At 45.0% G+C, this 26,771-nt stretch overlaps 1 protein-coding gene across 2 annotated transcripts in view; it reads left to right on the forward strand.

Moving 5' to 3' along the window:
• Positions 1–26,771, forward strand: part of FAT2 (FAT atypical cadherin 2) — an 80,324-nt gene that overhangs the window by 27,527 nt on the left and 26,026 nt on the right. For both annotated transcript variants that reach the window (XM_032337256.1, XM_032337257.1), the window contains exons 4-14: positions 2,845–2,903; positions 4,300–4,611; positions 5,582–5,792; positions 7,328–7,467; positions 8,070–8,351; positions 9,423–9,633; positions 13,367–17,425; positions 19,150–19,346; positions 21,697–21,850; positions 23,675–23,908; positions 26,189–26,572. In XM_032337256.1, coding sequence (XP_032193147.1) covers positions 2,845–2,903; positions 4,300–4,611; positions 5,582–5,792; positions 7,328–7,467; positions 8,070–8,351; positions 9,423–9,633; positions 13,367–17,425; positions 19,150–19,346; positions 21,697–21,850; positions 23,675–23,908; positions 26,189–26,572 — 6,243 coding nt within the window. The remainder of the gene's footprint in view (positions 1–2,844; positions 2,904–4,299; positions 4,612–5,581; positions 5,793–7,327; positions 7,468–8,069; positions 8,352–9,422; positions 9,634–13,366; positions 17,426–19,149; positions 19,347–21,696; positions 21,851–23,674; positions 23,909–26,188; positions 26,573–26,771) is intronic.

Below are 26,771 nucleotides of genomic sequence, written 5' to 3' on the forward strand. Positions count from 1 at the left end.
GTCCACCCTTCTTCCCACCATTATATTGTCCCACTTCCTTGCTTGGATACCTTGGATGGTTTCCCTACATTTTTAAGATAAAGTCAGATCCTAACATGTCTCACACACTTGGGTCTGACATGGCCTGTGCTGACCTTTTGGGCTTTATCCTGCTTTTCTCATCCTGCCACACTCTGGTTTCAACCATGTGACCTATTTCAGTCCACATGGCCTTTGCTCAGGTTGTCCTTTCTTCCAGAAGTTTGTTCTCCTCTCCTTTTGTCTGGCTAACTTCTGCTCTTCTCTCAGATCCTAGCCCAGCTGTTCTTTCTTGAGAGGAGTTTTTCCTGCCACTACATCTCCTAGCATCATCCACCCCTTTCTTCTTTAAACACTTATCACATACAACATTATGTTCATTTGTGTGATTATTCCATTAATTATCCCCGTCCTCCACTAAACATCAAAGGCTTTCTAGAAAAGGAACCTTGACTGTTTTTGCCCTCTATAGTATCTTCAGTGCCTGGCACACAGTAGGACCTCAACCAATAAGACAGAAATGAATGAATGTCTGCCAGCATCTACAATCTCTAGGGAAGTGAGAGTTTCACACATTTGTTCTACAAATGTTTAAAGCTGTCTGTCCTTATGAAGCATTTAAACTATGTGCTATGTTGAAATGTGAAGATAGGGAAACACAGTTTCAGGCATTCCACCCATCATGAGCATGAAGATCTGGGTATAAAAAACTGAAGGAGCCAGTGCAAAGGAGCCCTGTTGTAAAATATGTGTAGACATGGTGCCGTGATTGCTCAGAGGAGAGAGGGAGATGCTCAGTGTGATGCAGTAGCAATGGCTGCATGAAGCGGGGGTGGGCATGCTGAGTGGAAGGTGGGGGAGGACTGACAGGCAGCAGTCTGCAAGGAACTCTGGGCAGGGAGAGCCATCAAAGCAATAGCCAGTAGGGAGGATGAGCCAGTAAATAGGTCACTTGTCTAAAGGCAAATCCCATTCCCCCACTTACTCACTGTAAGATCTTGGGACAGTTACTCAGCTGCTCTTTGCCTGAGTTTTCCCACCAGTCAAGTGCAGAGGATAATGGCCCCCTCCCGACTGGTTGTGAAGATTAGACGAGTTAATTGAGAGAGAGAGAGAGAGAGAGAGCTTGGAAGAACAACACACAGGAGCTCCAAGAGTGTTAGCTGTTAGGATCTCGAGGGAAAGGGAGCTGGGCAAGTGGTTGGGGTAAGACCTAGATGGTGGTGGGCCAGGTGAATGGTGTAGAAGAATCTGGAATCCATCAGAAGAGGAATTGACAGTGATTGGAAAATCACTGGATGAGGAAAAATCAAAGATGGGCCTGAGATGGGTGATGGGAAACATCTGTTTGGAGAGCTGAAATGATGAAGCCTACCTCATGCCAGGAAGGGCACTCAGCTGGCCCTCACACAGCCCTGTGGGTGGCTCTGCCATGTCCTCATTCCACATGGTGCTTCCTGGGAATCCAGACACTGACCTCAGAGAGGGGGATGAGGCTGACAACAGAGGCAATGACCCAGAAGCCACACGCAGCAATTACAGGGACACTGGCTCTTAGAAGGTCAGGGGATGTGGTGGTGAGAGAAAGGAGAGAAAGAAGAAAAATCAGAGAGACAGAGAAAAACTGTGTGAGATTCAGAGAGGTAAACAGGGGAAGGGAGAGCGGCAGAGAGGGGTAAGGGAAAGAGGAGGAGGATGGTGAGGGAGAAAAGAGAGAGACAGAAAGGAAAGTGACGGAGGGGATGGAGAGAGAGAAGGTCCAGGGAGGAAAGCCAGCACGGAGCCGAGCCAGAGGGAAGGTTTACCAGCTGAGGCCCTCTCGTTCCTGCACTATTTCTGGGGGCCCCCTAGATCCTGGGTCTTTCCTTGTCAGGCCCCTCATCTTGGGGATAAGCTGGATTGGGTCATCTGGGACAACAGTCACACTGTCCCAGCAGAATGTGTCTTCCTTCCCTGACTGGAAGGACCTCTGGCTGTGGGGCTTTCCAGAAACCTTCTCTGCTCCCCTGCCCCCATGTCTGCCTGCAGCAGGGAATAAAGAGTCCCGAGGAGACTGCTCTGAGGAGAGAGGGAGTTTGGTTCTACTGGTGACTCGGTTCTACTGCAAAAGGCAAGAACACTTCCCTAACAGAGGTCCATCCCATTTCCGGCACTGGAGGCTCCACCCCAACACCAAACCCCCTCCCCTCTCCTCCCTGAGCCCACCTCCCCACACTTCAGTACTCCATCATTTAACTGCCTAAACAAGAGAAAAAAAACTTAATGAAAATTTCAGATGACCCCCTGACCTCTATCTGCTCTGCTTTCTCTTAAGAGACCTTCCCTATCCAGCCCTGACCTCTCTGTCTGTGGGCTTGGATGCCCCTCTTGCATAACCTCCATCTTGACTTCCCTGATGACTGCAGAGAATCTTCTCTCCTTTGTGGCTTCAGGTGCCCTCAATTTATAGCCGTAGAGACTCAGAAAATTAAAACTAGACTTACAGATAACCAAATCCACCTTCCTTAATTTACAGGCAAGCTGAGAGGAGCCCAGAGGATACAAGCTGCTTCCCCCTCCCACCACAGTACCTTGCACACAGCATTCCTACTAATGGTGAAAGCAGGACATAGGTGGGAACCTCCACTGATCCCATGATCTCTGCTGTGCTCTCCCACTTCTTCACCTCCCTTTCTTCTCCAGAGTCCCATTCCCCTCTGTAATGTCCTTTTCTCCAAAGACCAGAAAAATTCTGCCCTAGGATTTGATGTATCTGCAAACTCACTCCCGAGAAAGTGGCCTGGGGAGCCCTTTGCTCAGGCCTCCATCCTTCCACCTCTCCCCCAGGTCTCCTATCCACCGCCCGGCAGCTGGACAGAGAGAACAAGGATGAACATATCCTGGAGGTGAGTAATGGTATGAACTCATTCACTGGATTCAAAAACCTGAAGGAGTCCAAGCGGAAGCAGAGCCAGGCCCTGAGGCCACACGCGTGTCTCCAGGCACTGTGGCTGACGAGGGCCCTGGGCTCAGGGTGGAGGAGTTTCTTAGGCTGAGTCTTGCCCTGGTTGGTGGCCATGACTCTCAGGGGCTTCCCTGGCTCTCCAGCACAGGGAAGGGAAGGAATCTGAAACCATGTCTGGACTGGGCAGGAAGCACTGATTGATTAGTAAAGACTGCAGTGAGTGCTGGAAGAGGGAGTGGTACACACGTGCTATATACTTGTTGAGTCTGGTTTCCAGCCCATCCCTATAGCCAAAGAGAAAGAGAGAGAGAGAGAGAAAGAGAGTCACCCCAGGTCAAGTACTGGGGCAGTAGCTGAGCCCCGATGAAAACCCAGACCTTTGTTCTCTAGAGCTGTGGGTTCTAGGATGTTTCTAAAATCACGTAAACATCCCTGGGGCCCAATCCAACAAGAGGAGTCAGTAAATCAGAGAAGAGGGGAGTAAATCGGAAGGAATCTAGTTATACCCCTTTTGGAGCCATCCGTAACTGATTAACAGGCATCTCTTTCAGTCTTAAAGACATCGGGTGGGAGGGACGCACATTCTTCTGCAGAATTGAAATAAATTGGCCTTCTGTGCTCCCAGGTCTGCACATTCCCTTTGTCAGAAATAGGTAATATTAGTAAGCAGCTACTAAATGGCCTTCTGGGACGGAGGCATTCTCCCTAGTTCAGTAGAGGTATTTCTCTTTAGACACCAAAATATTTAAAAAATTCAGAACCACTTAGAGTGGAAATGTCCTATCTTGTAGGATGCCCTTGAGGCTATTGATGCGTAGGACGATTTGCCCCTACATGTAATAGCCCCTGATTCTGAAGTTGTCTTAGTGCCTTTTCTCTCCCTCTGGATTTCATTTCATCCATCGGTCCACATGTCTGACTCAAAAGGTACCACCCACTCCTTCATAAACATCTTCTCATTTGTTTTTTTTTTCTAACCTCCAGTAGCTTAAGGAAACCAGAGAACAAAGCTCATGAGAATTACAAGCAAATAAAAAGTAAATGGTCTCCAAAAAATGGCCCATGGGCCTCCTGAGTAAAGAGCACTAGCTTCTCTCTAGAGCCTCTGTGGCTTTGTTTTCTTCCAATTCTTTCTGGCTTTCCTGTGGGTGAGATTACTGGAGAGCTGGGTTCCAAGTAGGTGAAGTTACGATAATAAAAATCATAAGCATATACCAACGAACAGACCGACTACTATTCTCAGGCCGTCGAAGGGAGGGGTGGTGGTAGGGTTGCAGTGGGTGGAGATGCATACTCATGCTTTGCATTTGGCGATTCATACCCTATTCTGTCCCTAGGTGACTGTGCTGGACAATGGGGAGCCCTCCTTAAAGTCCATCTCCAGGGTGGTGGTACGCATCTTAGATGTCAATGACAACCCCCCTGTGTTCTCGCACAAGCTCTTCAATGTCCGCCTTCCAGAGAGGCTGAGCCCAGCCACCCCTGGGCCCGTGTACAGGCTGGTGGCTTCAGACCCCGATGAGGGTCTCAATGGCAGGGTCACCTACAGTATCGAGGAGAGTGATGAAGGGAGCTTCAGTATCGACCCAACCACAGGCATGGTGTCATCCAGCAGCACCTTCACAGCTGGAGAATACAACATTCTCACGGTGAGGAGGGGATGGAGGCCGCAGAGGGGGGACTGTCATATCTGCTAAGGGATTTTTTTTTGAGGATACAGGAGAAGGGAAACAGCCATCAGGCATGGTGAAGGTAGGTACTTCCTTCCCTGGCTTTCTCTGAGAGAAATGGGAGCCCTGACATCAGCCAAAGCATCAGAATTCTGGGCCTTTCTCTTTGAAGGCAGTAAGGTTCTTGCCTGTGAAATCTGCTCTATTCTTAGAGGTAAGGATTTTGGTGAGAGTAGCCTAGACTTTGGATGTAAGCCTGGGTTCCAAGCCTAGCTCTGCCCTTTTACACCTGTGTGACTTTGGACAAGTCCTTGAGCCTCTTTGAACTTTGTTTTATCATCTGCAAAATGGGGATAAGAACATTTTCCTTCTAGGAAGCCAACATAACAAGTGGCTAGGACAGGGACATTCAGGCTGTCAGCCTCATTGCTGGCCAGGCAGCTGATCTCAGACAGCTGAATGCATTTCCTCCTGCTAAAGGGAGATATAATGGTACCTCTCTCAGGAATGTCATGAGAATGAAATTAGATAGAGCACATATTGCTCTTAGAGCAGGGCCAGATACTAGTGAGAGCTCCATAAATTCTATTTAGTTTATGTATATGATTTTTAGGAAGGGCCCCATATGCCAAGGCCAGCTTGAGAATTAGCATGCAGTAAGGCTTCAGTTAATGGTGGCTCTGATATTTTTTCACTATGCATAAAGTTCTTAGGCCCAGGTTATTTGTTTAGTTCCCCACTGTGCCTGTAGGAACTAGCATGATGCCTGTTCACAGTGAGCCTTCAACTGCGTGGTTGAATGAATGAATGAATGAATGGACGAGTGGCTAAAAGCCCAGCTCCATCAGTCACAGGGTGCTCTGTCTCTTGGCTGACCACCCAGGTCTTCTTATTTCTTGGCCCCAACCCTGCAGACAAAGCCTCAATTTCAGGTTTGGCTTCTTTTCAGATCAAAGCAACAGACAGTGGGCAGCCACCACTCTCAGCCAGTGTCCGGCTACACATCGAGTGGATCCCCCAGCCCCGGTCCTCCTCCATACCACTGGCCTTTGACGAGCCCCACTACAGCTTCACAGTCATGGAGACTGACCCTGTGAACCACATGGTGGGCGTCATCAGTGTGGAGGGCCGACCGGGTCTCTTCTGGTTCAACATCTCCGGTGAGAGCCCGAGGAGGGCCAGCCTCTCCCATCCTTATAGCCCAGCCCTGGTGCTCACAGCCCAGTCCTTCTGAGCATTCTAATTCAGGTCATGCTCCCTGGCAGCCCCTCCTCTGGCTACGAGTAGTGACTGTCTCTTCCCTTATTCTCCAGGCCAGCGGGTAAGCAGAAGCAGCATTTCTGCCAAACTTGCCTTCCACACTAGCTATGATCTCAGTGAGAGCCTCCATGGCCTCCCTGGGACCCCCTCCCCAACCGGTCGCAGTTGGTCAGAGCCTCAGTTACTCCAAGGGCCTGGGAGACTTGGGAGAAAGCACAAGTCTTGTGTTTTCTCTCCTGCCTCAATGTGAGATCCATGTAGAGCTGACATCATTCACCAGGAGCCTGAGGACTGCTGTACCCTGGGACCATGCTCAGTATTCGAATCCCAGGTTCCATCCTCACAGTCATGGGGAAGTGTCCATTTTCTTTATAGGAGACACTTGGGTCCAAGCTGTCATGGTCTTCTCTGCAATTCCTTTGAAGACTTGTTAAAATATCTGGGGAGAGGAGAATCACAGACCCCTTTGGGACTCTGATGAATTGTTTGGACATCTTATGAATGTTCAGGCCCTCTTCCCAGAAAGATGTGCATGTGCACGCACACACACACACATGTTTGCACACAAATATAAGGGTTTATAGATTCTCTGAAACCAAGCCAGGGATTCCAGGTTAAGAATCTCTGAGGGTTTCAAGACCACATGAACTGTGGAGTGCTCTTACAGAGATTCCCGGCCTGGTTCAGAGATTAAATGTACACCAGTCCCAAGCCTTTTGACCTCCTGGATCTAATTTCAATTCTGATTCACTATTCTTGTTTGGCTTTTTTCCCCCTTTGTACAAAATTAACACATGTACTCCGTAAATCATTAAGGAAACCCCAATGAGTGTGAGAAGTGAATTAAAATCACTCAAACTCCCACCAGTCAGAAGATAATCCACAGCCAAAATGTTGATGTCTTTCTGTTTAGTCATTTTTCTTTACACACACACACACACACACACGCGCATTTAGGATTATATTAAAGTATTCTTTTATAACCTTTTAAAATATAAGGTGAATATATTTCCATGCCACTAAACAGATTTCTATTTAGTAGACATTTAAATAGTTGTATGTTAATTCTATATTTTAGATTCATATAGTTTATGAAATCAATTCCCTCTTGTTGAACAGAGTTAGTTTCATTCTTTCATTCTTTCATTTAGACTCTGCAGACTGTCCTATAAGCCATGAGGTAGAGCTCCAGTACTCCTGCCCGCTTCAGTCCCGGCAGCAGAACACATTCTATGGAAAACACTGGACGTCCTCTGGCACTAGTTTGTCCTTATACACTTAAATTTTTCTGTATCATCACTTAGATCTTAAAAAATTGGACAATAACTTGACAGGACCTACTACCACCTCCTGTCAATCTGCCGGCCAAGTCCCTGGGCACTACCACTGCCGCCATCACTGAGGGTGCGTGCTTTCCCCCCTGCTCCCACTCCAGGTGGTGACAAGGACATGGACTTTGATATTGAGAAGACCACAGGCAGCATTGTCATTGCCAAGCCTCTGGACACAAGGAGGAGGTCGAACTATAACTTGACTGTGGAGGTGACCGATGGGTCCCACACAATTGCCACTCAGGTGAGAAGCCTCCCCAGGGATCCCTGAGCTGAGAGCGGATGGGAGGCCTCCTTGGTTGGGATGAAGCTACGGAGGGCTTGCAGTGGATGTGGTGTATCTCAGAGGGCACTGAATTTGGAATCAAGGTTTTGCCCTCCAGTCTTACCTGATACACTTTCTACTTTGTGCTCTTGGGGCAATTTTCATTTCCACTATGGATCTCTGTGTAATGAAGGGCTTTGTCTAAATGAGCAGTTTTCAATTTAAGGTAGAGTTCTATAGGGGCTATCATGGGTATGAGAAATGATGGTCAGTGAGTTCCTGGATTTCTACTATGGCTTCAGCCTGAGTTTTACCTATTTCAGGTGTTGGAATTTCATAAAAAATTTCACTTGAAGAAAAAAGCCCTTTGAACCAGAATTTTGTTTTCTGAAAACCACTAGACTGCATGTTATTTCAAAGCTTTGTGATTTTGAAACCCTATCATTCATTCAACAAATATTTATAGAGTGACTGCTGTGTGCCAGGTACTACACTAGGCACAGATGATATGGTGAAGAACCAGACTGAAAGACAAGGTCCTAGAGCTTACGGTCTACCTTCTCTCTCATTCTCCTCCCTAGGTCTACATCTTCATGATCGCCAATGTTAACCACCATCGGCCCCAGTTTCTGGAGGCTCATTATGAAGTCAGAGTTCCCCAGGACACACTTCCTGGGGTGGAGCTCCTCCGAGTCCAGGCCACAGATCCAGACAAGGGCAAGGGCCTCATCTACACCATACATGGCAGCCAAGACCCGGGAAGTGCCAGTCTCTTCCAGCTGGACCCAAGCAGTGGTGTCCTGGTAACGGTGGGGAAGTTGGACTTGGGCTCGGGCCCCTCCCATCACACGCTGACAGTTATGGTGAGTAACCTGAGAAATCCGGGAAGATGCACTTGCATGTGGATGTGTGGGGGTGCACACACAGAGGCATGCTGAAGGTTCCCTTTCCCCTGATGTGTATGGATGCCCGGGATGATCTGTGACATGAGATGTGATATTTCATAGCCAGCCAGAGGCGCCTACCATAAGGGATGTCCGAGAGTAAAGAAGAGGGGAGAGCTGCCAAGGAGGCACATGCAACCCCAGCTTTCTCTGGGCTCACTCCAAATACTCCCCAATAGTTCTCTCCCTGCTCCATGACTGCATGACCACATGGGGGCTGACATCGTGTCAGAGGTGGGGAAAGACCAGAGACTGTCCCCCACCCCCCACAGCAAGCACTGGGGTGAGGAAGTGAGGTGTGCAGGGCACAACATGGAAGAAAGACTCACTTTCAGGGTTCTGTGCCTACGATTTTGTGACCCTGAGAGGGAGCCTCCCTCAACCTACGCCCTGCGTGCCTCATGGGTCTCACTGGGTCTCAGCCCTGACCCGGCGCACTTCTCTCATCTTACACCTGAGGCCCACAGAGGTACAAAAACTTGCTCACCATCATACAGTTCTTTATGATGGAACCAGAATCAAAGCCAGCCTCCCTGGCTCAAGTTGCAGGGTTTTATGTGCTAGTTTATAAATAGCACATAAATATACAATAAAAGCTCTGAAAAATCCTACAGCAAAGAAAACTTTAACTTCATTTAATTCAGTGCCCCCTAAATTTAGTCACCCTTAGAATTTTCTCCCCCCTGCATAACATGTTAACATCTCGAGGAACTAATAGTTTCTGAGACCTAATTTGGACATTACTGTTTCTGTGCTTATTTCTGCCTTTCTCCTAAAGTGGGAGTATCCATGAAAATGGCTAAGCCCAATAATCACTAATTTACAAATTTATTTTTAAAAAAGAACATAAATGAGAGCAAAGTTTAAAAGAACACAGAGAGTTACAATTAGATATATTTTCCACCAGCATTCTATTACATTGACCATGATTTAACCCTTCCTCCTCCCGTTCCATTTGCTGCTCATGGCATTATCCCCTTGGGCCCATAGGTCCGAGACCAGGAGATGCCCATCAAGAGGAACTTTGTGTGGGTGTCCATTTATGTGGAGGATGGAAACCTCCACCCACCCCACTTCACCCAGCTCCACTATGAGGCAAGCGTTCCTGACACCACGGCCCCTGGCACAGAGCTGCTCCAGGTCCGAGCCATGGATGGTGACCGGGGAGCCAATGCTGAGGTCCACTACTCCCTCCTCAAAGGTGAGAGGCTTGGCTATGAGTCCAGAGCGTGAGGGAAGAGTCTCTGGCAATAAGAAAAAGGCCCAGGGCCATGAATTTGCAAGTAGATCAAATGCCAGGTTCTCTAAACTGTGGCAAATACCATTTCTAGAGCATTCTCTGGGATTATAATAACCTAACTTAATGTATTTCTGAAGATGGTAAGGATAAGAGCTAAGAGCCTACTTAAGTTATGGAAGAATTCATATACATATTATATAAATTCACCAATAACCACATTCATAAAGGATGCTTATGAAGTCCATGCAACATTTTAAAATGTAGTACCTGTGCCTTTATGACAGAAAGGACCTATAAATACCTTATAAGATGTATGGCAGAGTTTTAGGAATTACCTTTAGGAGTAACATTTTCTGTTAAGGCTGTATCATTTTTGTATCTGTTATACGGTTTTCCCCTCTCAAAAATGGGAACAATAGGGCGCCTGGGTGGCTCAGTGGGTTAAGCCACTGCCTTCGGCTCAGGTCATGATCTCAGGGTCCTGGGATCGAGTCCCGCATCGGCCTCTCTGCTCAGCAGGGAGCCTGCTTCCTCCTCTCCTCTCTCTGCCTGCCTCTCTGCCTACTTGTGATCTCTCTCTGTCAAATAAATAAATAAATAAATCTTAAAAAAAAAAAAAAGGGAACAATATTCCCTGTCCCAGAAAGATTTTAAAGATTAAAAGAGAAGATATATGTTAATACATGTTGTAAACTGTAAAATATTATATGAATGCCAAGGGTTTATTGCTATCATTGATAAGTGTTAATTATACATAATCAAAGAAACAAAAAATGACAATATCGAGAATCCAACTAATTATTAATGATAATTATAATGTTTGATAATTCATAATTAATGATATGTAATAATTATCTTTTTTTATTTAAAAAAATTTTTAAAAAATATTTTATTTATTTATTTGACAGAGAGATCACAAGTAGGCAAAGAGGCAGGCAGAGAGAGAGAGGAGGAAGCAGGCTCCCTGCTGAGCAGAGAGTCCGAGGCGGGACTCGATCCCAGGACCCTGAGATCATGACCTGAGCCGAAGGCAGCGGCTTAACCCACTGAGCCACCCAGGCACCCCTGTAATAATTATTATCTTTAACAAAGTTTATACTCCATAGAGCTAGATCTGTGGAGGGACATAGTGAATGAGACTTGCTTTATGCTCTCACAGAGCATAATGTTCATTTATTGCTTATATACTTCCTAGAAATCAGAACTTTTGCATTTTTTTAAGAAACAGAATTGTTATATCTTGCCATGTGGCAGAAATCTATGCATCACTGAAAAACAGTAATACTAACCCATTAGTTGCTTACTTTTTGTGATTTATAAAGCACACTCACATCTTTTACCTCATTTTATCTCATGGACAACCCCATTGATGGAGGTACTAATTTCATTTCCCAGATAAGATTAGTTTTAAAATAGTCTTCTGATTATAGCAGTAACACACGCTTATTTTTTAAAACATGAGAGAAGCAGGAATATATGAAGAAGAAAATAGCACTCAGCCATAGTTTTCCGCACAAACAAAATCATTTTGTGTCTTTCCCACTTGTCTTTTTGGTGCATCTTTTTGCCTTAGTAAGACTGAAGTGAATATACAATTTTGCACCCCAATTTTTTTCTCTTAGTGGTATAACAAATTATAATTATGCTTAGGTGGTTTACTTGGCTACTTTTAATAGAGCTACTTTTAAACTGCAGTCTACCTATTGAAACTGTATTCTTTGACAGAACTTAGGGTTTGTATCACATGGGCAAATTGGGAAATCACCTCGCTGGTCAGCTGGAGAATGGCTTCCATGACCGGGGGAAATCAGATAGAGTGTTTTGTGATGAAGCCCAGCTATTTGTTTGCCACTGAAATAATAAACTATGCACCTGAGTGACAAACAGCATAAGAAGAGTAAAAGAGCAATACTTCCCTGAGGGGAAGACCTGCACCCTGTGGTGAGCAGAATTATTCAGGTGTTACTGAGCCATGGCATTAAATAGATAATCATCTCATTATAAGAAAAAAAATGTGCCTATGCGAGATGATGGATGTTAGCTAAACTTATTTTGACAATCACTTTGCAATATATATGTACATCAAATCTTTATGTTGTACACCTTAAACCAACACAACATCATATGTCAATTACATCTCAGTAAAATGGGGGGGGTGTCAGTTTTGCAAGATGAAATTCTAGAAATCTGCTGTGTGACATAGTGCCTATAATTAGCAATATTTTGCTATATCCTTAAACATTTGCTAAGAGGGAGCTTTCATGTTATCTGTTCTACCATAAAGAGAAAGAGAGAGGGAAGGAAGGAAGGAAGGGGGGAGGAAGGGAGTGTTGTTGTCTAAATAAGGTCAGACTTTAAAACCTGTGATAACTTTGAGACACTTTTTTTTAGGGAAATACAATTAATTATCAACATTATTTTTTGTGAATCATATAATATTGTATAACTATAACTTTCCTTGAAACTTAAATTTGAAATGTTATTGTGCATTCATCAAAATAAATATTAAATTTTAAAAGGGCTACCATAAATAGGCTACCAGATGTGGAGAAAGTACTCCCCTTTTATTCTTATTTGGGCTTCCTGATTAGTCAAAGACAAAGCTTTCCCTGGGTCCTAGAATCTCTTTAATTCTTCTCTAACACTTTCTACTCTTTGTTTTTACCATAGAAAGAGGATAGGTCTCAGGCACACATCCTTTAGCAAGCAATAGATTTTATCCAGATTTTAATAAGATATTTTTCCTACTGTCTTGTTTCTATAGTAACCTCTGGTTTATGGCAAGCAATAATGATTTTCTTTTTTAAAGCAGCGATACAAAAGTTGCCTGTTAAAAGACTTTAAATTTAAGACAATGAATCAATTTAAAGGAAAATACCCATTCAATAATAATCCAAAAGAGTAAAGGTAGGGACTGGGTATTGAAAAATTTGTAAAGGCAGGGTGCCTGGGTGGCTCAGTGGGTTAAAGCCTCTGCCTTCGGCTTGGGTCATTATCCCAGAGTCCTGGGATCGAGCCCCGCATCAGGCTCTCTGCTCCGCGGGGAGCCTGCTTCCTCCTGTCTCTCTCTCTGCCTGCCTCTCTGCCTACCTGTGATCTCTGTCTGTTAAATAAATAAATAACATCTTAAAAAAAAAAAAAAGAAAAATTTGTAAAGGCAATGTGAGAATGCCTGAAGTTTAGGAAATCTGGGAGTGGTAGAAAGGGCATTTGATCAGGAGCCTCAAGGTCTGGGTGTTCTATCCAGTCCCTCCCCACTCAACTCTGTGCCACTCAACCCTGACATGGAAGGATCTTCCCACTATAGACTATATGGGGAACAGACGGAGTAGTGTTTTAATTCTCTCCTATAAAAGCCACAACTGAAATAGAGTGGAGTGTGCTTTTCTTCCAAAGCATACATTTCCTTTTTTTGCTTTCAAGACCTTCTGCAGCTCTGGTTCACAGCTTAAGTTGTGACCCCAAAACTGAGTGATCATTAAGTTGCCACTTACAGAATACCTACTATGTACCCCATGTAAGGTATTTTAGAAAGTAGGTATCTTCCCTATAAACTACATCATAACTAGATCCACAGTAACACGGGATGTATCTGTTTGTCCTGTCCAAGTTTTGTGTGATAGCCTTTTTACTGATCTAGAAAGTATATCTTGAACATGTGGCAAATTTCAGTTTGTCTTGTCTTTTGTTTCAGGGAACAGCGAGGGTTTCTTCAACATTGATGCCCTGCTAGGCACCATCACTCTGGCCCGAAAACTTGATCAGGCAAGTCATGCCCGGTATAGTCTGACAGTCAAGGCAGAAGATCAAGGCTCCCCACAGTGGCATGACCTGGCTACGGTGATCATTAATGTCTACCCCTCAGAGAGCAGTGCCCCCATCTTCTCCAAAGCTGAGTACTTCGTAGAGATCCCCGAATCAATCCCTGTTGGCTCCCCAATCCTCCTTGTGTCAGCCACAAGCTCCTCAGAAGTTACCTATGAATTAAGAGAGGGAAACAAGGATGGTGTATTCTCCATGAACTCGTATTCTGGCCTCATTTCCACCCACAAGAAACTGGACCATGAGAAAATTTCATCTTATCAGCTGAAAATCCGAGGCAGCAATATGGCAGGTGCATTTACTGATGTCATGGCTCTTGTTTACATCATTGATGAAAATGACAATGCTCCCATGTTCTTCAAGTCCATTTTTGTGGGCCAAGTTAGTGAAGCAGCTCCTCTGTACAGCATGATCATGGATGAAAACAACAACCCTCTTGTGATTCGTGCTTCTGACAGTGATGAAGAAGCTAATTCCTTGTTGGTCTATGAAATTTTGGATCCAGAGGCTTTGAAGTTTTTCAAAATTGATCCCAGCATGGGAACCCTAATCATCATATCAGAGATGGATTATGAGAGCATGCCTTCTTTCCAATTCAGCGTCTACGTCCATGACCAAGGAAACCCTATCTTATTTGCATCCAGGCCTGTCCAGGTCATCATCAATGTCAGAGATGTAAATGACTCTCCTCCCAGGTTCTCAGACCATGTATATGAAGTAGCAGTAGTGAAGCCCATCCATCGGGGTATGGAGCTCCTCATCGTGCGGGCCAGTGACGATGACTCAGAAGTCAATTATAGTATTAAAACTGGCAATGCTGATGAAGCTGTTGCCATCCATTCTATCACAGGTCGTATATCTGTACTGAATCCTGCTTTCCTGGGGGTCTCTAGAGAGCTCACTATCAGGGCTTCTGATGGCCTGTATCAAGATACTGCTCTTGTAAAAATTTTTTTGACACAAGCCCCTAACACAAGTTTACAGTTTGATCAGATTGTCTATAGGGCAACAGTGAAGGAGAATTTACAGGATAGAAAGGCACTGGTGATTCTTGGTGCCCAGGGCAATCACTTGAATGACACTCTTTCCTACTTCCTGTTGAATGGCACAGATATGTTTCATATGGTCAAATCAGCAGGTGTGTTGCAGACAAGAGGTATGGTGTTTGACAGAGAAGAGCAGGACACTTATGAGGTGGCAGTGGAATTGAGGGACAATCGGACCCCTCAGCGGGTGGCTCAGGCTCTGGTCAGAGTCTCTGTTGAGGATGTCAATGACAATCCCCCTCAATTTAAGCACCTGCCCTACTACACAATTATCCAAGATGGCACAGAGCCAGGGGATGTCCTCTTTCAGGTGTCTGCCATTGACCAGGACTTGGGGGTAAATGGTGCTGTAACATATGCATTTGCAGAAGATTACACATATTTTCGAATAGACCCCTACCTTGGGGACATATCACTGAAGAAACCTTTTGACTATCAAGCTTTAAATAAGTATCACCTCAAAGTCATTGCTCGGGATGGAGGAACCCCATCCCTCCAGACTGAGGAAGAGGTACTTGTCACCGTGAGAAATAAATCCAACCCACTGTTTCAGAGCCCTTACTACAAAGTGAGAGTGCCTGAAAATATCACACTCTATACGCCAATTCTCCACACCCAGGCCCGAAGTCCAGAGGGACTCCGACTCATTTACAACATTGTGGAGGAAGAGCCCCTGATGCTCTTTACCACTGACTTTAAGACTGGAGTTCTAACAGTAACAGGCCCTTTGGACTATGAGTCTAAGACCAAACATGTCTTCACAGTCAGAGCCACAGACACAGCTTTGGGGTCATTTTCTGAGGCCACGGTGGAGGTTCTGGTGGAGGACATCAATGATAATCCTCCCACTTTTTCTCAATTGGTCTACACTACTTCAATCTCAGAAGGCTTGCCTGCTCAGACTCCTGTGATCCAACTGTTGGCTTCTGACCAGGATTCAGGGAAAAACCGTGATGTCTCCTATCAGATCGTAGAGGATGGTTCAGATATTTCCAAATTCTTCCAGATCAATGGGAGCACAGGGGAGATGTCCACAGTTCAAGAGCTGGATTATGAAACTCAACAACACTTTCATGTGAAGGTCAGGGCCATGGATAGAGGAGACCCCCCACTCACTGGTGAAACTCTTGTGGTTGTTAATGTATCTGACATCAATGATAACCCCCCAGAATTCAGACAACCTCAGTATGAAGCCAATGTCAGTGAGCTGGCAACCTGTGGACACCTGGTTCTTAAAGTTCAAGCTCTTGACCCTGACAGCAGGGACACCTCCCATCTGGAGTACCTGATTCTTTCTGGCAATCAGGACAGGCATTTCTCCATTAACAGCTCATCAGGAATAATTTCTATGTTTAACCTTTGCAAAAAGAACCTGGACTCTTCTTACAATTTGAGGGTAGGTGCTTCTGATGGGGTCTTTCAGGCAACTGTGCCAGTGTATATCAACACTACAAATGCCAACAAGTACAGCCCAGAGTTCCAACAGCATGTTTATGAGGCAGAATTAGCAGAGAATGCAAAGGTGGGAACAAAGGTGATTGAGTTGCTAGCCATAGATAAAGACAGTGGTCCCTATGGTACTGTAGATTATACCATCATCAATAAACTAGCAGGTGAGAAGTTTTCTATAAACCCCAATGGCCAGATCACCACTCTGCAGAAACTGGATCGGGAAAATTCAACAGAGAGAGTTATTGCTATTAAAGTCATGGCTCAGGATGGAGGAGGAAGAGTGGCCTTCTGCACTGTAAAGATCATCCTGACAGATGAAAATGACAACCCTCCACAATTTAAAGCATCTGAGTACACAGTGTCCATTCAGTCCAATGTCAGTAAAGATTCCCCAGTTATTCAGGTGTTGGCCTACGATGCAGATGAGGGTCAGAATGCAGATGTCACCTACTCAGTGGACTCAGTGGAGGACTTGGATGAAGAAGTCATTGAAGTCAACCCAACTACTGGTATTGTCAAGGTGAAGGAGAGCTTGGTGGGATTGGAAAATCGTGCCTTTGACTTAAAAATCAAAGCCCAAGATGGGGGCCCTCCTCACTGGAACTCTCTGGTCCTGCTACGACTTCAGGTGGTTCCTAATGAAGTATCCTTGCCCAAATTTTCTGAACCTCTGTATACTTTCTCTGCATCTGAAGATCTTCCAGAAGGGTCTGAAATTGGTTCTGTTAAAGCAATGGCTGCTCAAGATCCAGTCATCTATAGTCTAGTGCAGGGTACTACACCAGAAAGCAACAAGGATGGTGTCTTCTCCTTGGACCGAAACACAGGAGTTCTAAAGGTGAGAAAGGCCATGGACTATGAGTCCACCAAATGGTACCAGATTGATTTAATGGCACATTGTCCCCATAATGATACTCACTTGGTTTCCTTGGTCTCTGTCAATATCCAAGTGAAAGATGTCAATGATAATAGGCCTATATTTGAGGCTGATCCCTATAAGGCTGTTCTCACTGAGAATATGCCAGTGGGGACCTCAGTCATTCAAGTGACTGCCAATGACGAGGACACTGGCAGTGATGGCCAGGTGAGCTACAGGCTTCCAGTGGACCCTGGTAGCAATATCCATGAGCTCTTTGCCATTGACAGTGAGACTGGCTGGATCACCACACTTCAGGAACTTGACTGTGAGACCCACCAGAACTACCGTTTTTATGTGGTGGCCTATGACCATGGAAGGACCATCCAGCTATCTTCTCAGGTTCTTGTTGAAGTCTCCATTACAGATGAGAATGACAACGCTCCCCAATTTGCTTCTGAAGACTACAGAGGATCTGTGGTTGAGAACAATGAACCTGGTGAACTTGTGGTCACTCTTAAAACCTTGGATGCTGATATCTCTGAGCAGAACAGACAGGTCACCTGCTATATCACAGGTAAGGATAACTGTCTTGGAATGGAAGCACTGGAGTACTTTGAAAAAAGTATAGTAGGAGGTGCCCTAAGACATGGATTCAAATCCTGTCTCTGTCACCTATTAGCGATGTGACCTTGCATAGATCAATTAACCTTCCAGGATCTCAGTTGCTTCATCTATAGACTTTGCATCCCTGTTCTCATTCACCTTACGAGGATGCTTGTAAGATCTAACTTGAAAAAGCTCTTGAGAGCCTCCTATAAATTGGAAAGTGTTTTGTAGAGAGAATTTCTTATTTCTTTAGACAGAGTAGACAGAATAGAAGGGAGATACTGTAAACGGTCTCAGCTTCTAGGGGATGGAGAAGACATCAGTAATGGTGTGATCCATGAAAACTCTGTCAGTTGACGTTTTTGTGGAGTGTATTCCACCTAGAGCAAGTTGTGGATACTAGAAACACTCCTTAAGTCAATCACAAGACTTAAGTGTTAGAGTAAAAACCCTTCCATAGATATGATTCCAGCTAAATCCTTCATTTCACACACAGATAGGGGCAGAAACTCAACCAAAGTCACACTCCAGGCTTGAGTCAGGTCTGTGATTAAAACCACACCCTGTGAACTATTTTTCCCAGTGGATACTTACTGCAAACCTAAATTACCTCAGCCCCTGTCCAGTGGCTGAACCAGCTAGCCAGTGGCCAAAAAAGACTTTCTTTACTTCTCTCTCTCTCTTTAAAAAGATTTTATTTATTTATTTGTCAGAGAGAGAGAGAGAGAGAGAAAGAGAGAGCATAAGCTGGGGCAGAGGGAGAAGAAGAATCCCACTGTACAGGGAGCCCAATGCCAGACTCAATCCCAGGTGGTATCATGACCTGAGCCGAGGGCAGGCACCCATGCATCCTAGGAGTTTCTTTACTTCTCAGTGTCCCTTTCCCCCTATCCCGGGTGCCATGTCATCCCATCCCTATAGATGTGGCTCCATCTGCTATCACATCTCTCTGACTGGAAATTAAGAACGTAAAGTTCCAACCAAGAATCATAGGCTCTTATAGAAACAGATCCTGGAACAGTGTCATTAGAAATATGGAAATTTAGGGAAATAGAATCTTATAATATCAGACTATGAAAAACACAAAATCTTAACATCTCTGAGTAATAGAATAAATGTCAGTAGATCACCAATTCCTGGAATAGTTGAGTCTTAGAACTCTGGAATCTTGGAATCTCATAAATCCATCTCCTCTATCAGTGATTGGGGTCAAGGAAAGATGACTCAGAAACAAACCTAGTGATCCATGGGAACCTCCACTTATTCGGTGTCCTCACTGGTAAAATAAAACCTCAGAGAGCTTAGTTTTGTTGATCACTTCCCATTCCTCTACTGTTGAACAGATACTAGATATAAGAAGGTTTTTGTATAAAATTGAAATATGCTTCTTTTTTAACTTCCCCCAGTCTTCCCAAAGCACAAAAAAATAAGAAACCTGTACCTCAGCTACATATTTTAGAGTGGTGCTTCTCACAGTGATAATTCCACTTAATAGGGCTTTGAAGTCAGAAGAACCTCTCTAACACCAAATAACTGACTCAATATAGAACTGTGGGTCTCTAGTTTAGGGAGGAAATTTTTGTCTTTCCTAGAAATCCTAAAAAAAAAATTGTCATGTGGGCAGCCACCTAAGGCACAAAGCCTGGGACATTCCTATTCCTTGACTTCTGAAAGCTCTGTCCATCTTTTTAGAGGGAGATCCCTTGGGCCAGTTTGGCATCAGCCAAGCTGGAGATGAATGGAGGATTTTCTCAAGGAAAACCCTGGACCGTGAACACACTGCCAAGTACTTGCTCAGAATCACAGCTTCCGATGGCAAGTTCCAGGCTTCAGTCCTTGTAGAGATCTTCGTCCTGGACATCAATGATAACAGCCCACAATGCTCACAGGTGAGAACCTTGAGAGGGTGAGGTGGCATTAGAGGCAAAGAAGCTGGAGTGAAGGCCAAAAGGAAGGAGGAAGACTCAGGGGACTATCTCTGAGGCTGGGCATCACTGATCAGTCCTTGCTTCTCCTCAGCTAGCCTCAGACTAGTGTCCTAGGCAGGGTGCATTCTGGGTAATTCCATCCCTTCCTCCCCGGCAAAGGGATGTCACCAAGCTCTTTAGAACTTTTGGTTCATACTTCTACCCCTACACTACCGTCAAAAGTCACTCTCCACAAAATATATCCAGAAAAGTAATTTTTTTAAAAAAAAGATTTTATTTATTTATTTATTTGACAGGCAGAGATAGAGAGGAGGAAGCAGGCTCCCCCCACTGAGCAGAGAGCCCAACACAGGGCTCGATCCCAGGGCCCTGGGATCATGACCTGAGACGAAGGCAGAGGCTTTAACCTACTGAGCCACCCAGACGCCCCCAGAAAAGTAACTTCTTCATTCTCCAAACAGTCTGCTGTGCCCAGTGGGAAAATCCCTCCACCACTCAGCTTGGGCTCATTATCAAATACATCCAAAGATAACTGCCCTCAGAGACACCTCACATTGCCCCCATGCCCATATTATGCATATCCCCACATCTACATGGGTGATAGAGACCATCACAGATGCCCTACTTGAGGTTATATATATACACAAACATGCAGACAGGACAGTTACATTTTTGCTGAGGACTTCATTTAATTCAACCCTAAATTTCCTGTGAAAACAAATGTTGAATGGTGGTGGTAGTGTGTGTCTGTGTGTGTTAGGGAAGGAACTGTGTTCTTAGAGGACATAAATAAGCAATCATTGTCCTATAGCTTTGTGTTTAAACATATTTTTTAAAAAATACAGTAGATAGTTTTTAATTTTGGGGGATTTGCATTACCTCAAAGTTTTCAGATAAAGTTAAACTATTAACATTTTACTTTTATAACATTTTAAGTTACAATAATTGAAATTTACATTAAAAGAATCTAGCCATTTAGTATATATACATAAATGCAAACTTACAGATATTTACCCATACACAAAAGATCATCTACAACTCTATATATACATGCAAATACCTATACATATATACAGCCAGATACATAAGCATATACCTATAGACCCACAACATTCATCCATCTGTATACCCAGCCATACATGGAAATATATGTATGTAACTCCCACAGACATACTTACACATGTATTTGCATATATACACTTCACTTATTTGCACACATGTAAGTAATACAGACCTTGTAACAAAAAAAATACACATGTTCCATCACCTTTTCTTCCTCTGTCTTTTACACTCTAACCACATAAAATCATAGTAGGAAAAGAGAACCTATGTTATCAGGATGCATGGAAAATGCCTTTGCAAGATCCAAGATGACCACCTTCTGGGTGGTCTCAGAAGGGCAGCCCTTTTGGGGAGGATGGTGGCCACACTTTTTTCCTCTTTCCCTTAGACAGCCTTACAACCAGCCTGCATCCTCCCCATGCTGGAGGAGGTCAGGATCAAGCCCACCCTGGCCTTCCCACAGGTGGTCAACAGCATCACTAGAGCCAGGGAAAGGAGGCTTGCGGAGTCCATCTCTACAGCCCACTCAGGCCCATCTCTACAGCCCACTCAGGCCCAAAGCCTCCATCCAGAGTACTTACAGAGGTTCATGTTCACCTATCCCCTGTAGTGGGGGAAACCAGTTTGCTTGGAGCCTGTCCCCAGAGACAGCAGCTATAGAAACACTGGGCTTCCAGGGAGCTCCAGCCTCTCCCCTGTGCGACACCACCTGCTATGAAGGCACCTACAGTGGAGGGAGGGTGGGACAGGCCCTGAGGGCCATGGGGGTCCACACCTGATTCAAACGGCCAAGAGTCTGTCTTGCGATATGGACAGGGGGTGAGCATAACAGCATGGCCTTACCACAGAGACGAGAATGCTTGGCCTGGAGTGAGTAGCTTGACCTGACACCTTCCAGAATGCTTCAAATCAGGACCATCTCAACCTCATCCAGAAGTCTCGAAGGGCCCCTGTGGAGTAGGTGCTAGCAGGTCCTTCTAGCTCCAACTATGGGTTTTCATTGGTGGAATTCTCACTCATTCTGTCTTTTCTGACTAGTCCTCTTTTCATCCTGCTTCTTGCTTTTAATCTCCATTTCCTTGCATTTTTCAACTTATTCTCTGTTTCACCCCTGCCCTGATTCTCTCTTTCCCTCTTCCCCATCTTGCTTTCCGATCACTCTCAGCTTCTGTCTCCCCTGTCACTCTGCCTCTCTCTTGATCTAGGTGTATCTTCCATAATCTCCCTCTTCTTTTTCTTCCATTTCCAGCTTCTCTATACTGGCAAAATCAGTGAAGATATATCTCCAGGACACTTCATTTTGAAAGTTTCTGCAACAGACTTGGATTCTGATACCAATGCGCAGATTACATATTCTCTGCATGGTCCTGGGGCAGATGAATTTAAGCTGGATCCTCATACAGGTGGGTTTCCTGAGCTGTAGGATCAAACTAAGAACTTATTTAATTAATATCAGTGCCCAATACCATGCTAGGTTCCTTAGAGAAGAAATAGAAATTCACCTGTCCATCCATCCATCCATCCATCCATCCACCCACCCATCCTTCCATCCATTCACTCAGCAAACATATTGGCAGCATGTGCCAAGCATTGCACTAGATGGTGGGGACATAATCAACAGACAGATAAGATCTGGGTCTTGTGGGAAAGGCAGTTATTGAATCAGTGGTTTGAAATGTGCCGAGTTAAGAAAAAAATGCAGGATGCTAAGGGAACGTTTGACAGGAGTGAGGAGGGGTGCTTGGGAGCAGACTTAAGGGAGTGGTAGGGATGGATGCTCAAGGCAGAAGGATAATTTATACAAGAACTTTATTTTAGGAAAGAGTGCATACATCTGAGGTCATGATGGAAGACAAGAAACTTGTACACAGAGGGGCGGAGAGAGGCCAAAGGTGGGGATGGTGGGAGTGAAAATCCCTCCTTTAGAGCCACTAGAGGATTTGGGCAAATGAGCTTCATGGTCAAGGACATGATCTCAAGAGGCATATGTTGCAGACCTCAATGTATTATTGTAAAAATCCCAAGAGATGAAGTATACAGAAGTCCTGAGCAGGTCTGGCACATTATAAGAGCTCAGTAGATATGGTTGCTATTGTCATTATTGTTAGAGGGCAAAGCACAGAGGTGGAAGCAGAGAGCCCTGCGGGGTAGACCACCAATCCTGGGAGAGGTTGGGCTGTGAGAGTCTGGTGGAGAAGACAGGGTGAGGTCTGCTTCCTTTGGAAGAGCAACCCCACAGTGGAATCCCTGTCCAGAAGCTATGGGGGAGAGTGTGGGGACAGGAAAGACAGAAGGCCCAGGTCACAGAGGACTAGCTGCTGAACTTGGCTTAGAACCAGTAGTTCAAAGGATGGCTTGGAGATTCCTGAGCAGGGAGGTGGTAGGTGAGTAGTGTCCCAGGAAGCTGTCTGGATAGATAGAAGACAATATTGTGCTTTTTCATTCCAGCATGGCATGCTGAGTCACCCCAGGAAGGTTACCTAATCTCTCTCTGCTGCTGTTTGTTCAGCTGCAGGATGATTGGTGGAGTCTTGAAAAAAAAAAATGCTGGGTGGTTTTTCTCAATGTGGAAATAATACACGCTCATTGTATAAAAATTCAAATGCTGTAGGCATATATTATGTAGAAATTGGAAAGTCTATATGATAATAGCACCCCCCCAAAGATAAGCACTTTAGAATACCATTTTGTGGCTTGCTTTTTTTTTTTTTTTCATATAGCAACAACTTGGAGGTAATAACAAGGCATTACATAAAACTCTATCATAATTCCTTCTAGGCTGCACAGTATTTTACTGTATGGCCAAATCATGATCTATTCAGCCAGTTCCTTTTTGAAAGACATACATAGTATTTTCAGTATGCTGCTATCATAAACAATGCTGGAGAGAATATCTTTATATATACGTTTTTATCCTTGGGTTGACTATTCCACTGGATATGTAATTGTGAACCAAAGGATAAACACATTTTATGTGTTGTCAGAAATTGCTTCCTTGCCCTTTAAAAATGTCGTGCCTCTTTGTAGTTTGTTGGTGAGGAATTAGGGAGGTAGACAGGTGTGGGACTGAACTTCTTTCCTAACTACTGTAGGCAGGACTGACCCCTTTATGTCACGGAGTAACAAAACCCTGTGTGCCTCTGGTTGTCTTGCATAGATACCTAGAAGGCAAGTGCTGGAGTAATGTGCCCCAGGGAAAGCTCACCTGCTGTCGTTTCTCTGGCCAGGGGAGCTGACCACCCTTACAGCCCTGGACCGAGAGAAGAAGGATATGTATAGCCTTGTTGCCAGGGCGACAGATGGAGGTGGCCAGTCATGCCAGGCGGATGTGATCCTCCATGTGGAGGATGTGAATGACAACGCCCCCCATTTCTTCCCCAGCCACTGTGCTGTGGCTGTCTTCGACAACACCACGGTTAAGACTCCCGTAGCTGTGGTGTTGGCCCGGGATCCTGACCAAGGTGAGGAGGAGGATTGGAGGCTGTTCACTCACAGGGTCACGTGGGGTGAGGGTTTGACTGTGTGTTGCTCTGGGATGTAGCAAGGACTCTGCCTCTTTACTGAGTCCATGAACACTCACAAGAGGAAAATGTTTGCCACATTTTCCTAAGCCACATACCTAAGTGCTAGGTGACAAAAGATTTGGGCAATGTTTTGAGGCCTGTGCAGGGCCTTTCAGCCTCATTGTTTCTCACTGGCTCTCAGGCCTGGAGCCCTTTCAATTCTGCCATTTACACTCAGAACATTTTAAATGCAAACATCCAGTCTGAAATACACCAGTTGGAACTATTCAACTCTAATTAATTTGCCACAAGAAAGGAATTTTGGGCACAAAGTCTAGTAAGCCTATTAAATTCCTTGATCCATTTTCTATACAATAAAGTGGAATCATTCTCAGTATTTTACATTTGCATTGTAATGACGTTATTTGCACTTGAGTTAATTCCTTTTCTTTAGAATTTACAAGGCAAATTAGATTCATGCACAACTATTTATTCTATACATACCAATTATAATTTCTGCTACCATGAAGCATTTTGTGTGTGTGCATATATATGTGTATATATATTTATGTCTATATACAGTGCATATGTCCAATTTTCTTGAATTTTAGCTTGGCATTGAAGGAGATGGGAGATTTTGGGAGGGAGGGAGGGGCTCAAGAGGGGGAAAATAGAGTAGAGGCATCGAACGGCTACAAGGCCCTAGAGTTCTCACTAGCCAGTATTTGCACACTTTCAGAGACAGGAATCTCCCTAGTTCCTAGGCAACTACTCTACTCACTTTCTATGGTACCCCCCCTGCCCCCGCCCTTCCTAGCAGCTCCCTACCAACCTTTGTGGTACATCAGAGAATTATCAAGTGCTACCTATTTTGAGTTGGCACCCATCAGTCCTGGTCTGGCCCTCTGTAGTCACACCCATCTCCTAGACTTCTGCCCACGAGAGCCCTTCCAAGGCCAGGAGGTGGTGATTATCTGCTCCAGCCCCAAGCTTTCCTTTCTGGCTGAAGGAGACCTAGTTTTTTCAATTACATGCTGCTTCTCACGCCCTCTTTCCAGGGCACATCCTGTGACCTTGTACCAGTTTACCATTAACCCTTCGAAACTGTTATCATTCTAATCCAGAGATTCCACCCAGATATTCCAAATGCGGACTGACCAGAAGCTCCCCCTCTCTAGAAAAATTATGGTCTCTCCAGAAAAATGTACATACGGGGAAAATGCATGGTATGCGCTTTTAATGTATGTAAATTCCACTATTGTAATAGGCAGTTCCTGCCACCATTCCATTAAAAGGGTGTGTGCCCCTATGTGTGTGTGAGATGTGAGACCCTCAGGCTCAGGGCACGCACTCCTCCCACTGGGTGAGGATCTCACGGCTGAGTAGTCAGTACTGGTGTTCTTCCTACACAATGGCCCCTACGGCTTCATCTAGTACACAACCAGAGAACATAATAGACTCTGAGCCAGAGGTGAAGAAACACTGTGTGTTTTGATTTGCTAAGAACTTTTCATGGGTATGTGTGTTTCCTTAACTTTTATTTTGACATAATTATAGACTCATAGGAAGTTGCGAAAAGAGTACTGAGAGGCCCCTGTACCTGCCTCTCCAGCTTCCCCCAATGGTGGCATTTTAGCTGTTGTAGCAAATTGGTACTGGGGCATTCCTGGTAACAGGATTATAAGCCTTACTCAGATTTCACCTGTTTTTATATGCACTCATTTGAACGTGTGCATGTGAGCACATGTCTTTGTGTGTATAGTTCTATTCAGTCTTATCCCACATAGAATGTCGTGTAACCACCACCTCCATCAAGACATAGAATTGTTCTATCACAACCAAGGAACTTGCTCTAGATGGCTTTGACCTTGCACAATTTTCACTTTATAAGCTGGCCTTGGACTCTAAAATCCACATAAACATTTTCAGATAATTTTATAGGTTTGCAGATACCCCACCCCCAAGAACCTTTCTATGAAGCTTGAACCCCCCTCCCCCCAGTAAAGAATCTCCCACTGAGAGATTCTCACTCTTTTTTTTTTTTTTAGTAATTATTTTTATTAATATGTAATGTATTATTTGCCCCAGGGGAGAGATTCTCACTCTTAACACAGCCTGAACATGTTAGCCTCTATGGGGACCCTCTGCACCAGGCCTTCCTGTGGGTAGAAAGTTCGCTGCAGATGGGGCCAGAGGAGGGTCTCTCAGTATGAACTGTACCCTTTGTCTCCCCAACAGGTGCCAATGCCCAGGTGGTTTACTCTCTGACGGACTCTGCTGAAGGCCATTTTTCCATTGAAGCCACCACGGGTGTGATTCGGCTGGAGAAGCCACTACGGGTCAGGCCACAGGAAGCACTGGAGCTCACTGTCCGTGCCTCTGACCTGGGAACCCCGATACCACTGTCCACTCTGGGCACAGTCACTGTCTCAGTGGTAGGCCTTGATGACTATCTGCCGGTGTTCCTGAACACTGAGCATAGTGTGCTGGTGCCCGAGGACGCCCAGCTTGGCACAGAGGTGCTGCGGCTGGCCACCCTCACTCGCCCCAGTGCCGAGAAGACCAGCTACCGTGTGGTCAGTGGGAACGAGCAGGGGAGGTTCCGCCTGGATGCCCTCACAGGTGAGCCAGTGCCAAGGCAGCCCCTACATGTACCTGCACACACAGGGTCTTGGGGAACACTGTACCTGCACACACAGGGTCTTGGGGAACACTGTCTTCTTCACACGTGGGTTGTGTGTGCCCCATACAGACCCTCCCAAGACAAAACTTCCTTGGTTCTTTCTTCATTATGCATCTCTACAGGTCCCAAGTCCCTCTT

The sequence above is a fragment of the Mustela erminea genome, chromosome 3 (genome assembly GCF_009829155.1).
Source record: "Mustela erminea isolate mMusErm1 chromosome 3, mMusErm1.Pri, whole genome shotgun sequence".
Taxonomy (NCBI): Eukaryota; Metazoa; Chordata; class Mammalia; order Carnivora; family Mustelidae; genus Mustela; species Mustela erminea.